General features: G+C 43.5%; 1 protein-coding gene across 1 annotated transcript in view; it reads left to right on the top strand.

Annotated features, from left to right (window-relative positions):
- The first annotated feature begins 2856 nt into the window (after positions 1-2856).
- The window catches only part of SPEF2 (sperm flagellar 2), a 63960-nt gene continuing 52682 nt past the window's right edge, over positions 2857-14134 (top strand). The window contains 4 exon segments of the mRNA XM_075136576.1: positions 2857-2999; positions 3782-3884; positions 12058-12310; positions 13955-14125. Of these exon segments, the coding sequence (XP_074992677.1) occupies positions 2942-2999; positions 3782-3884; positions 12058-12310; positions 13955-14125 (585 nt within the window). The 5' untranslated portion in view covers positions 2857-2941.

Genomic DNA, 14134 nt, shown 5'->3' with positions numbered 1-14134 from the left:
ACAAGAGCTCTAGGCTTGATTATGTCATAAGCTGTTTTTTTGTTCTTCATAGATGCTGTTTCTTTCAGGAGAGCAAAAGGAACGAAACCCAACAGATATCCCTGGCACTTCAATTTCTGTGCTCAACAAATTGCTGTTTGATGTCTCCTATTCCTTTGACCATTATAAATACAACCTGCAGATAATTCTCTCCTCTTTCAAAGCAAGTCCACAGGAAGATGCATGAAGTTTAAAATACACAGTTTTAGGTGAAAAATGGAGATGTGTTCCATAGCCCAGTATTAGTGTCTAAAAACTACATTATTCAAAGTACAGTATCCTGTGGAAAATCAGTTTGGAGTTTCCAGGACAGTCCCACTGACATTCCTAGCAGAGAAGTAAGAAATTAACAGAACACAGAACAAATAACTGTATTGTTTAAAAATAATACGTGTTTTCAGCAAGGGTAGAATTAGGGAAACAGTTATCTTACCTGTTTGCAAGTCTGCAAGTATTTTCCTTTGAACACTCTCTGGACTCAGCTTTCACAGTGCAGAACACAGATATCTTTCCAAGTTCTTAAATTCAGGGAAAGAATGAAGTAAAAATTGATTACTACATTATTCCATCACTACTCAGAATTCTGTAAGAAAGCTACATTAATTTCTTAAGAGCTAAGTCAGCCTTAGATGAAACAGCAAACCATTACTGAATTTACATGAGAGAAATTCCACATCTTTTTCAGAATTCTACCTTATTTGACTAGGATTTTATTATGTCCTTCTCAGCAGACAGAACAACCAATGCTATTTTTAAACAAAATTAGCTATTTAGATATCCATTGCATAGGACAATGAACTTGAAAGAATATATTCCATAAAAAATTCTTACAGATACAGGAAGTACCAGCTTTTCAAAGTCAGAGGCGATACGGAAAGAAGTTCTAAGCTTAATCAGTTCTGATTTGCATTTTTAAAATCAAAATAAACTTCTGTTAATGACTACTTACAGCAACATTTAGCTATATATATATAAAGACACACACATTGATTTCTGGAGCTGAGGAAAATATTCCATGATGAAGCTAGAATAGATTTGTTCTTTGCATTCTGGCATATCAGAAACACACTATGACGGTACATACTCCCACTGCAAACATTATTGGGGGAAAAAAAAAAAGATCAAGTTTTTTTTCTTCCCTTAAATTGTGGGTACTTTGTAACTTAACATATCCACAAAACTTTAATCTTTAAAAGGATATAAATATTAAACATCTGCCCTGAAAGTACGTCCCCTCTGCATTTATATTGAAGCCTTGCAGACAGTAGTAGCACTAAACTAATACAGAGTAATTAAAGAATGTGTGGGTTCAGGAATTTCCTTTTTGCACCAGAATTTGTTGCTGCATCACTAAAATTGAAGTTTCCTGTTACTTGATTCATTCATGTGCCACTAATTATACAATGACCTTCTCAAGATATAAATGACTGGCCAATTACACATTTACTTTTACAAAACTCTGTAATTTATTTTGATTTAAAGCACACCCTCTGTAAAAGCACAGAGATTTAATCAGAAGACTTCTAGAGGAACAGAATCTGTAATATTCCAAGTTGTTTATGTCAACTGTTAATCATTACCACTTTTGAAAATTATGTTTAGTTTGTTGTCTGCCTGTCATTAACTAGATCCTCTTGTTCCTGGCTTTTCTAGATTAAATAATCCTTTAGCATTCTGTACTGCACCGAAAGGTACTTGAAAACTTAATTAAATCAACTATAGATCTTTTCCAGGGAAAAAAGCTGGCCAATTTAATTTCCTGTATTTTCCAGATGTCGTTCTTTTCTCTATGGTCTACGTTTTTGTAACACACTTTTCAAAATGGGAGCACCAAAACTATGCATGGTATTTCAGCGGGATTCTAAAACAAAGATGATCTACTACAAACAAACACAGAGCAAAAAACAATACCAGTGAGGCTTATTTCAAACCAAACTGGCTTACTGCAGAGCCACACGGGCAGCTGTATGGGCACACAAATGCTTCTGAGACTTCTTACACGAACACTACTGTTGAAAAACATCCTTGTAAATGCGTAGCACACATTTAAACTGGCAGAGCTTTTTTCAGCAGTTTTTGCTCGCCCTCCCCCCTTTCATACAGTGCCAACGTAGTAATTTGTGCCGTTATGTGAATTGAGCTGGGAAAATTACCCCAGATTAAATTTTTATTTTTCTTTTTCCTGCCAGATTGTTTTTCAGCGTAAGAGTCCCCTGCTCTACACCATCTGCGCTAGGACAAGAGCAAATTCGGCAACGAGCAGCCTAAGGTTGGGGTGGAATGGGGAAGTAGTGATTTAAATACGTTATTGAACAAGCAGCTAGACACGCAGCCGGGAGGAGGCGGCTGGGGCCGGCAGGGAGCGCGGCTGAGAAGGCAGCCGCTGCACCGCCCGCCGACGCTGACAGACCTCACAGAAAAGGGCAGAGGATCATCGAACAGGACGCCGAATGACAGGGGCTACCGACCGCCTGTGACTAGAAGGATCCTGCTGGCCCCCAGCCAGGAGCTCCCTTGTGCTCCGCCGCTCCCTCCTCAGCCCACGGGCAGCCCCGCCCTCGGCGAGGGAGGGACGCCCGCCCCGCCCGCTCAACGCCTAACGGCCCCGCCGGAGGGGCGGCTGGGCCGGAGAGCGGCCGCGGATGCGGGCACGCGCTCCTCCTCACGGCGCGCTCACCTTCCTCCTCGTTTCCCCGCCCCGGCCACACCCGCGACCCCGCCCCACCTGCAGCGCATGCGCAGCCTTCCCGCAGCCGCGCGCGCTCGTGGCGGTTGGCCGCTGCGGCAAGCGGGGACGCCTTCCCCCTCCTCCACCGCGCATGCGCCGGGCCCGGTCGTCGCGGCAACGGGACGCGGTGCCAGGCGATCGTGAGGGCTGCCGCCGCCGCCGCCGCCGCCTGTCATGTCGGAGATTTTGTGCGAGTGGCTGAACGAGGAGGTGAAGCTCTCCCGGAGCGTGGGTGAGTAGGGGCCCCGCTGCCTTGGGAGGGGGGCTCGGGGGCCAGCTGGCTTGCCTGCCAGCGCAGGAGAGTGCCGCGGGGTCAGGCCTTCGTCCTGCCGAGAGATTTCGGGGGTTCCCCGGGGCCAACTCCTGCTGACCTACCCGTGAACGCTCCCACTTCCTCGCGTCCAGATACCTCCTCAGGTACGTTTTTAATCTTCATGCGGAAGACAGTAATTTTCGAGGTGAAGTTAGTTTTCCTCAAGGTGCAAGTGCTCTCAGGAGATATGAGGAGCTTAAGCTTCATCTGCTAATAAGAACTCCAGAGGATAAAAATCTTTTAATATGTTTGCAAAGCAGTGCTTTGTTTTGAATGGCAGGTGTTGTGCTGGCTTTGGAGAAGATTTGTTCTGCAAGGAGGGAGCAACTTTCCATGGAAGAGAAGCACATTAGATCTAGCTTTGTTTTCGTTTGCATTTTTTTACAGAAAATTTAGTAATTATCATTTATAGATATTGCCACAATCTTAATGGCTTATGACAATATTTACTTTTTAACACTGAAAATAAGAATTAAATGACTACCTAAAGCTTACATTGCAAAATAACTACACTGAAAGCAGATTTATTTGTGACTAGTTGCTGCTAGATCAATCTCCTAAAATTCCTCTGAATTATTTAATAAAGTTTGGACTTAATTTTGTTCTAAAAATAATAACAAGTTGTATTAAGATTAATATATGAATTATTTTAATTATCTTAATTTTTTTTTAAAAAACAAACAACAAAAACCTGAACTTAGTTCCAGGATCATTTTCAGAAGAATTTTCTACTGGCTACCTCCTAGGAGAACTTCTACACAAATACGGTCTTCAGGATGACTTTAATCAATTTTCACAGAGCAGGTTAGTACATTTGGATAACGTCTCTTACAGAAATTAGACAAAATATCTATTTTTCAGTTAGGATTTGCTAATGCAGAGGGAAAGACATCTAGAACTTACCAAGATTTTATACATTTATCAGTAAGTCAACAGCTACTTGTATTTGACACACAGATTAGCTTCATATTTCCAGAGAGATTGATCATACGACTTCAAGAAAATTATGCATTGTGATTGTAATTACAATAGTAACAGTTTAGACCAAAAGTTCAACAAGCTTTTCAAGGATGTCTCTAAGATTGGAGATAGTGACACTGTCCCCGTGAGCTGTGTAGAGCCAGGAATCCAGAGGAGTGGTGTGGTGGTGACCATTACGTCTTCACTAAAATGCAAATGGTGGAGATGCATTGTGAGGCTCTGAGTGAAGCCCTGGCAGAAGATCGTATATGAATTTATAACTACAAGTAAACTGGTGTAAGAAGAACAATGAAGAAGAACAGAAAAACCAGGAAGTTGATAAATCTTGTGCAGATCTGTGAGCCTTGTTATGTTGATGGTATGTTCATGGGTTTCCTTGGCTTATGCTCTATTTTGGCAGACGTTGGTGCACATGTATATCAAGTGTGCCAGGCTGTACATCATCTGCCTGTTTCTTCTGAATCTCTTTTTTATGTTATTTGCACTTCTCATTTATTTATACCCTTTCCTATCCAAGTCCCACCAACTTGTAGGAGAGCAGCTTGAGCACAGCTAACAAAGGCAGTCAACAAACACAGCAGTTTTGCACAGCAGTTTTTTGGCTCTGCTTCTAGGGCTTCTAGATCTCTCTAGAATTTATGGGATCATTGGAGAACTCTTGGTAACTCTTTGAGGAACTTTAGAGTGCCTGCTGCTGCTGAGAAAGGATAGCTTCAGGAGGCTTTTACTTCTAGCAAACTCTAGCAGCTTCTAACAAGTTTGGTAAACTCTTCCTGATAAAACAGTGCTTTGAGCTCTTGTCTCCAGCTGACTTCTGATTAAGGAGGTGCAACTAGTGAAGATGCACTTCAGTAGATGCGAGAAGAAGTTAGAAACTCTACTGAGACAGTGTATGCGTGCTCAGCAAAGGTGGTGATGCATGACAGGGCATGATCCCCAGTACCCACTGGAGCAACGACTCAGAATGTCAGAGGCCTTAACTCGGATTGCTCTCCAGAGAAAGGAGGCAATCTCAGGCTCTAGGGAATGTCCAGAGTCTTTGCTTAGCCTTGGGCAGGGGGAGGTGGTGGCTTTGCCTGATGGGGTGTGTGCACGTGGAGGATCTGTGTCACCAAGTCAAGCTGCTGCAGAAAGAGGTCAGTAGACTGTTCATCATCACAGATGATGAAAAGGAGATTGATTGGACCTTCTCGGAGACACTGCAGATATAGGAACCTGAACCCGCAGCTGTGCTGTGGGAGATGCAGGCAGAATCTGTTGTGTTGGGAAAAGGAGGTGACTGGCAGCTTGTGAATTCTGGCATGAGAATGAAGGTTCCTGCTCCACCTGCTGATCTGCAGCTGCAGAACAGATTCATTGCCTTGGTAGCAGATGAGAGGCTAGTGGCTCTGTGCAGCAAAATATCTGAGCTGGCAAAGCCTGAACCACACAGGAGCACCAGGAGGAAAAGGTGAGTGATAGTAGCGAGAGACTTTCTCATCAACGCCCATCTACTGACCTCACATGCTAGACAGGGAGGTTTGCTCCTTGCTAGGGGTCAGATCCAGAACTGCGGAGGCTCGTCCAGCCCTTGCACTGTTACCCCTGCTGCTTTTCTATGTGGGCACCAAGGATACTGCCAGAGAGACCTGGAGCATATCAAGAGTGGCTCTGGAGGCAAAAGTCAAAGGCATGGGGGCCCAGGTTTTTTCTTCCTCAATGCTGCTGGTGAGGTGGGAAGGCTTGATGAGGAGCGGATAGATTCTACAGTTGAATAAGAGGTTGTGCAGCTGCTGTCAACAACAGGGGTTTGTTTTTCACAGTTGTGGGATCCTCCTTGAAGATGGAGGACTGCTAGGAAGGAATGGGATCCACCTGACCAAATTGGGCAAAAGCATCTTTGCCAACAGGCTGGCAAACCTGGTGAGGATAGCTTTAAACTAGGAATGAGGGGGGAAGGAGATGATTACTCTCAAACAAGTGAGGAAGTGATGGCCTAGACTGGCAAGCAAGAAGAGGAGGGTGATGTGAATAAGAGGCGCAAAACAGTGCAAAAGGCTGCCTGCCCCAAATGTATGTACGCCATTAAGGAAGTGCTGAGAAGACAGCATTATGGAAGAAGCATTCACACTTCTGGTAAATTGACACAACTGGCTGCCTCTCTGAAGTGCCTGTATACTAATGCATGCAGCATGGGGAACAAAGGAGGAGTTAGAGGCCTGTGTGCAGTTGCAGGACTTCAGTGTCACCAGAATCACAGAGAGGCAGTGGGGTAGCTCACACAACTGGAGTACTGCCAGATATAGGCTTTTTCGGATGGACAGGCTGGGAAGGTGAGGAGGAGGAGTTGCTCTTTATGTGAAAGAGCAGAGAAAATGCTCTGCCTTGGATGGATGATGACCAGTCAAAGTCTTATGGGTTAGGATTAGAGGAAAGACCAAACTGGGTGATGCTGTGGTGACTGTTTGCCACAGATCACATGAGCAGGAAGAAGTACATCAGGTTTTCTTGAGACAACTGCAAGAATTCTCATTTTCACAGACCTCGGTCTGAATAGGAAACTTTAACCAAGTTGGTATCCGCTGAAGAGAAACATTGCCAGGCACAAGCAATCCAGAAGGTTGCTGAAGTGCATTGATGATAACTTCCTGAGAAGCGTGATTGAGGAGCTGAAAAGGGGAGATGTTCTACTAACCCTAGTATGTACAAACAAGGGAGGTTGGGCGCAGCACTGATAGTGACCATGAGATGGGGGAGTTCATGATCTTGAGAGGAGTGAACAAGCTGAACAGCAGCATCACAACCCTAAGACTTCAGGAGAACAGACTTTGGCTTGTTCAGGGATCTGCTTGGAAGAATCCTATGTAAAATGGTCCTGGAGAGAAGAGGGGTCCAAGACAGCTGATTGGTTGTTTTTTTTTTTTTCTTCCAATGATCATCTCCTCCAAGAGTAATCCATCTCAATGTGAGTAAAACTGAACAAAGGCAGCAGGAGGCATGAATGGAAGAATAAAGTGGTACCGACAAAGCTCAAACATAAAAAGGAAGAATACAAGATGTGGAAGCAGGGTCAGGCGACCCAGGAGGAGCACAGAGACACTGTCTGAGTTTGCAGAGATGGCTTTAGGAAAGCCAACTCCCATTAGGAGTCAAAACTGGTGAGGGACATGGAGGGAAACCAGAAGGGCTGATTGCAAAAGAAAGGCTAGAGAAAACATGAGCCTACTGCTGACTGGGGCACAGGACCAAGTGAAAAAAAAAATCAGTGCTTACATTGAGGAAAACACTACTTGTGCTCCCGAATTTTTTCGCATTCTTCCCAGGGCTCTGAAATCTCTTTTGATTGACCTCAGACTTTTTGTTGCAACATCATTTGTACCTACGTGAAAGAGCAGGAATGGGTTGTAGTGGAGGTTATAGCCTAGAAGGTTGTACTAGGCTCTTCAGTCTTGTGGTAATGTCCCTAATTTGGGCCCCAGGGAGGCAGCAAACTTCCCTGAAAGAGGGTCCAGGTACTGCAAACAGGTGCTTCCATTCTGCACAGGAGGGAATCACAAATGACCATAACTCACTGTTGTTTCTTCTTGGCACTAGTCTTAATGCAGGTTTTGTTGCGAGGGATTGGTCTCTATGACCTTGGCAAGACTACTTGTGCAGGTTCCTCCTCTATCTCATTATGCAATGCGTCCACTGTACCCATGGCTTTGTACCTGTTCTGTAAGGGTATCTTAGAGGGTAAGGAGGGATTTCTCTTGCCAGTCCATACTGTAACCGTCTTCCACCCCTCCTTATCGCTTGTAATGCTGCCTTCCTCCTGGCACAAAGCAGATCCGGGACCTGCCTCCATAGTGGCCAAGCTGAGTTGGCATCCATGCATCGCAAATGGCACAGTACAGCTCCGTTGACCAATCTGCGTCTCAGACTCTTAAATACTCCTCAGTCTGCCATGCAAAAGGCTGAGGTACTTAATGCATTCTCTGTCTCAGTCTACTCTACTGGTAAAACTTGCACTCAGAAATCCCAAGCCCCTGAGGCTAGCGGGAAAGTCTGCAGCAAGAAAGATTTATCCTTGGTGGAGGAGGATCAGCTTAAGGAACATTTAAATAAATTGGAAATACACAAGTCCATGGGACCTGATGGCATATACCCACCCATGCTGAGAGACCTGACCGATGTCATTTTTGGGCCACTCTCAATAATCTTTGAAAGGTCTTGATGACTGGGGGAAATTCCTAAGACTAGAAGAATGCAACTGCCACTCCTCTCTTCAAGGAAAGCAAGAAGGGGGAATTGGGGACGCCTCACCTCAGTCAGCCTCACCTCAGTCCCTAGGAACTGATGGAGCAAATACGCACGGAAACCATTTCCAAGTATATTAAGGACAAGAAGACGATTGGGAGTTGTCAGCATGGATTTATGAAGTGGAAATCATGCCTGACTAACCTGACAACCTTCTACAATGAGGTGGTGGACTCAGTGGTTGAGAGAAGATCAGCGTATGCTGTTTACATTGACTTTTGATGCTGTCTTCCTTAATATCCTCTTAGACAAACTGAGGAAGTACAGACTAGGTAAGTGGACAGTGAGGTGGACTGAAAACTGGCTGAACTGCCAGGCTCAAGGGGCTGTGATCAGCAGTGTGAAGTGCAGCTGACGGTCAGTGATTAGCGGTGTAGCCCAAGCGCTGATTCTGTGACCAATACTGCTTAACATCTTCATTAACGGCCTGCATGATGAGACAGAGTGCACCCTCAGCAAGTTTGCAGACAATACAAAACTGGAAGGAGTGGTTGATACACCAGATGGTTGTGCTGCCCTTCAGAGGGACCTTGATGGGCTGGAGAAAAGGACTGACAGGAATCTCACGAAGTTCAGCAAAGGGAATTGCAAAGTCCTGCGTCTGGTGAGGAAAACCCCATGCCTTCAGTACCAGCTGGGGGCCAACTGTCTTGAAAGCAGCTTTGCAGAGAAGGGTCTGGAGGCCCTGGAGGAGAACAAGTTGACCATGAGCCAGCAGCGTGCCCTTGCAGCAAAGAAAGCCAACAGCATCCTGGACCACATTAAGAAGATACGGCTCTGGTGAGACCACATCTGGAGTGCTGTGTCCAGTTCGGGACTCCCCAGTGCAAGAAAGACATGGATGTATTGGAGCAGGTCCAGAGAAAGGCCCTGACAGTTATTAAGTTCTGAGAGTTTCTGACATATGAGAGGGAGGAGGACTCTTTGTGGTGTTCTTTACCACAGTACTCCATGACTTTGTAAAGATAATTTGATGTTTTCACCTTCCTTCATTATTTTTTTTCTAATAATTACTGACATTGATCTTTTGACAACTATCGAGAATTGAGGCAATGTTTTCTCAATTCCAAGATTTTTATTCTGCACATTAAATCAATTAATACTGTGTAATAGTCATTGTGTGGTCCTGGAATCTGGAAAGATACTGTACCTGCCTAATCTTACTTAATATCTATAAAGTAATACTTTTAAAGTTTGGAGTGTGCTATTAAGGAAAAGCATATTATTCATGAATCATTTGGTAAGCTGGCATCACTTTAATATGTTTTAGCACAGCCCAAGGCAAGATCATACCTGTTGGGGTGGTGGCGGGAGAAATGTAGGTTCATTTTTTAGGATAGGCAACTGTAATCTAGAAAGCACTAGCAGAAAAGAATGTGGGGTCATTGCAACTAACTAGTCAAGGTCTACTTAACTGTATTAGCTGCTTAACTATATTAACTGGTGCATAGTTCTTGGATATATAAGCAAGGGAATAATAATTGAGAAAGTGATACTACTTTTTTAGAAGGAATACTACTGGAAAACTTTTTCCAGTTTGGCCGTCCATATTTGAACAATAAAATATTATAGTTTTCCCTGAACTCTCACAATGATATTGAAATAAGATTTATAACAGTTTTGTATAATGAGGCAAGGTTAAGAAATTCCACCTGATCTGATTACAGAACAAAAAGTTAAGAGGTGATATCACCACAGCTTCTCAATGTATGTGAGGTGATTTCTGACAATAGGGCTCACCTTAACCTTGACTCAATGGCAGAAAAATGTTCAATAGTTGTAAGCTGCAGTTATATATAATTGTGTAAGAAATAAGGCATGGACTGTTGTTGTGGTGAATGGGGTTAAATCCAGTTGGCGGCCAGTCATGAGCGGTGTTCCCCAGAGGCCGGTCTTGTTCAATATCTTTATCAATGATCTGGATGAGGGGATTGAGTGCTCCGTCAGTAAGTTTGCAGATGACACCAAGTTGGGCGGGAGTGTTGATCTGCTTGAGGGTAGGAAGGCTCTGCAGAGGGACCTGGACAGGCTGGATCGATGGGCTGAGGCCAACTGTATGAGGTTCAACAAGGCCAAGTGCCAGGTCCTGCACTTCGGCCACAACAACCCCAGGCAACGCTACAGGCTTGGGGAAGAGTGGCTGGAAAGCTGCCCGGAAGAAAAGGACCTGGGGGTGCTGGTTGACAGCCGGCTGAACATGAGCCGGCAGTGTGCCCAGGTGGCCAAGAAGGCCAACGGCATCCTGGCCTGTATCAGGAATAGTGTGGTCAGCAGGAGCAGGGAGGTGATCGTGCCCCTGTACTCGGCACTGGTGAGGCCGCACCTCAAATACTGTGTTCAGTTTTGGGCCCCTCAGTACAAGAAGGACATTGAGGTTGCTGGAGCGTGTCCAGAGAAGGGCAATGAAGCTGGTGAAGGGTCTGGAGCACAAGTCTTATGAGGAGCGGCTGAGGGAACTGGGGTTGTTTAGCCTGGAGAAGAGGAGGCTGAGGGGAGACCTTATCGCGCTCTACAACTACCTGAAAGGAGGTTGTAGTGAGGTGGATGTTGGACTCTTCTCCCAAGTAACGAGCAATAGGACGAGAGGAAATGGCCTCAAGTTGCGCCAGAGGAGGTTTAGATTGGACATTAGGAAAAATTTCTTTACTGAAAGAGTGGTTAAACATTGGAACAAGCTGCCCAGGGAAGTGGTTGAGTCACCATCCCTGGAAGTATTTAAAAGATGTGTAGATGAGGCGCTTAGGGACATGGTGTAGTGGGCATGGTGGTGTTGGGTTGATGGTTGGACTCGATGATCTTAAAGGTCTTTTCTACCCTTAATGATTTTATGATTCTATTATAGTGAGAATAATGAGCTTCTGGATTGTTTCATCTAGGAATAAGGTGAATACTGTATCACCAGAACATTGGACATTTTGATAGAATTCTGCTGTAGCTCAGCTGACCTCAAAAGCTTGTTGGTTCATGTGAAGAAACTATTGTGAACTCAAGTCATAGAGCAGTATAGAAAGCATGATGTTCTGACTCAGGTTGAAGTTACGGATTTGTTGAATGAAATTTGATGTGTTAATTGCAATACAGTGATAATTTATTGTTATTGCGTTTTGGCCTGTATAACTATTGACCTTGAGTGCTTCCTGAGTACAGAAGAATCAAGAGAAACATTAATCTGCGATCCACTATTTCAGTTTTGAATGTAAATTGTTCATTGAGACCATAGTCTTTGTTTTCAACACTACTCCAACACGTGTCCATTTCTTTTTATTGGAAAAGTGTTCTGAGTGTTAGTAGATTAGACTTTTTTAATAATTTCCTATATTTTGGCTAGTTAGAGCTCAAGTGGATTGATACAGTTAATATAGAAACTTCATTCTAACTCTTTGTATTTTTTGTGGATGGTATAAAATTAGCTGCAATTGGGGGTAAGCTTTTGCTGTCAGATGCACTTTGTGTGTGCATGTATCAAGATTTATATAACTCAATGTTCTCTATTTGTTCCAAAAGTTATGCCTAGTAGACCAATGCAGTTACAGGTACTGCAGTATAAAACCTAAGCCAAAGAGTCTATCACATTACTTTAAGGAAGTCCTTTGTGTTTTTTTTTCCCCTCCTATCTTGCTATGAGACAAATGTCACGACCATGCTTATTGCAGCAAGTTGCAATTGAAAATAAGTTAATGTTCTGATTTTGTTGTTCTTGTTGTTTTTAATCATCTAGAGTTGCAAATGCAAAACTTAACAATTTTTCTCGCCTGGAGCCCACGCTTCACCTTCTTGGTGTACAGTTTAATGAGAACGTGGCCCAAGACATCATGACAGGACAGCATGGGGCTACAACAAAGCTTTTATATGAATTGTATATTGCTTTAGAGAAAAAAAGAAAGGCAAAGCTCACTGGAGTAGCCATGGAAGCAATGAGACCTGCAGCAACTGCAAAGCTTAAATCTATTGGAAGTGTTTTGTATCGAGAGGTAACTAACTATGCCTATTTTCTATGAATATATAGGAAAAAAGGTAGCATATTTACATGTACCTCTGAAGCATGTTGCATGCTTCCCCTCCCCACCTTTTAAATCCCCTATTCAAAACCCAATACTTATATGGAAAAAGAAGCAGTCCTTTGCTATGTCTTATACATAGACAGTTGGATTACATGGTTTATCTGTGTTTTGTATTCCTTTGTTTTGTCTCATTCTGTGTTACCTGCTCTGTTTTTAAGCTTTCTCCAGACTTAAAATACATGTAGCAGCAAAGGCTAATAGTTGTTCAGCAGCTGCCATTTTACTCATTTGATCAGTGCAGATTGCAGTCTGCACTGCAGTCTAGGTATCAACTTCGACTAACTTTCCCTCCAGGAAACCTATTTATAACTGTGTTGAGCTATGTGCCACAGTGGTTTGGTTCCTTCTGTTGCACGTCACTCCATATATTTATACTACACTCCAGCCTGCAATAACCGTATGCTGAGTAATACGAAGAGGAAAAAACAAAGAGGAAAGAGAGTATCTAAGAGGAAGTCAGCATCAATGTAAAAGATTCTGTTAAGGACATTCTTCTTGTCTTCAACAGTAATGTTCAGTATGTGCAGACCATAATTTGTTATCAGGATGAGCAATCTTTAAGATGCTATATATTGTGAATCAAATTCAGCTGGGTGAAATTTCACATTTTTTTCTGGCACACTTCCTGAAAAATAGTCTACAAGCAGAAAGTTTACCAACAAGTGCAAGGATAGTCCAAACAGTCGAAATATCCCTTCATCTATAGAGGGATAGCTTAAAGAAGATAAAGCAATTGAGAGTAGCTCTGTCAATAGATAGGTTCCGAATGGCATCTGAATCATAGAATAGTTAATGTTGGAAGGGGCCTCTGCAGGTCATTTAATCCACGCCCTCCCTGCTCTAAGCAAAGTCAACTAGAACAGGTTGCTCAGGTCCTTGTTCAGTTGGGTCTTGAATATCTCCAAAGATGGAGACTTCACAGCCTGTCTGGGCAAATTGTTTATCACCCTTTCAGTAATTTTTTTTTCTTATGTCCATGTTGAATTTTCTGTATTTCAGTTTGAACAGAATAGAATAGTTCCAGTTGGAAGGGACATACAATGATCATCTAGTCCACTGCCTGATCACTTCAGGGCTGACCACAAGTTAAAGCATGTTATTAAGGGCATTGTCCAGATGCCTCTTAAACACTGACAGGTTTGGGGCATCGACCACCTATCTAGGAAGCCTGTTCCAGTGTTCCAGACTACCCCCTCGGTAAAGAAACGCTTCTTAATGTCCAGCTTAAACCTCCCGTGGCGTAGCTCTGAACCGTTCCCACGGTTCCTGTCACTGGATACCAGGGAGAAGAGCTCAGCACCTCCCTCTCCAAGTCCCCTCCTCAGGAAGCTGTAGGGAGCAATGAGGTCACCACTCAGCCTCCTTTTCGCCAAACTAAACAAAGTTTGGCATTGTTCAAGTTCAAATCTGCATGTTCTTTTCAATGGAGCTAGTCCTGTTGTTCTGTGTATGTTAACACAGGAAAACACAGTTTCAAATGACTGTTGCAAAATTATCATATTTAAATATGTTTCTTCTGTTTCTGACTCTTCATTGCTTGATGTTTAATTTTAGCGTTTGAAAACTTTAACGCCACGTCAGGCTGACTTGCAACTACAGCAGATTTCAGAGCATTTTGAAATAAAATCTAAGGCAATAGAAGATAAAACAGCTCGTATACATATTGCAGAACAACAGAAAGTTCAGAAGCTCCAAGAGGAACAGAGAGCCCAAGACATTGAGAAGGTGACTACT

The sequence above is a fragment of the Calonectris borealis genome, chromosome Z (genome assembly GCF_964195595.1).
Source record: "Calonectris borealis chromosome Z, bCalBor7.hap1.2, whole genome shotgun sequence".
In the NCBI taxonomy this organism is placed as follows: Eukaryota; Metazoa; Chordata; class Aves; order Procellariiformes; family Procellariidae; genus Calonectris; species Calonectris borealis.
Note: the sequence above shows the minus strand (reverse complement) of the source record. Positions and strands in the feature narration are given on the sequence as shown.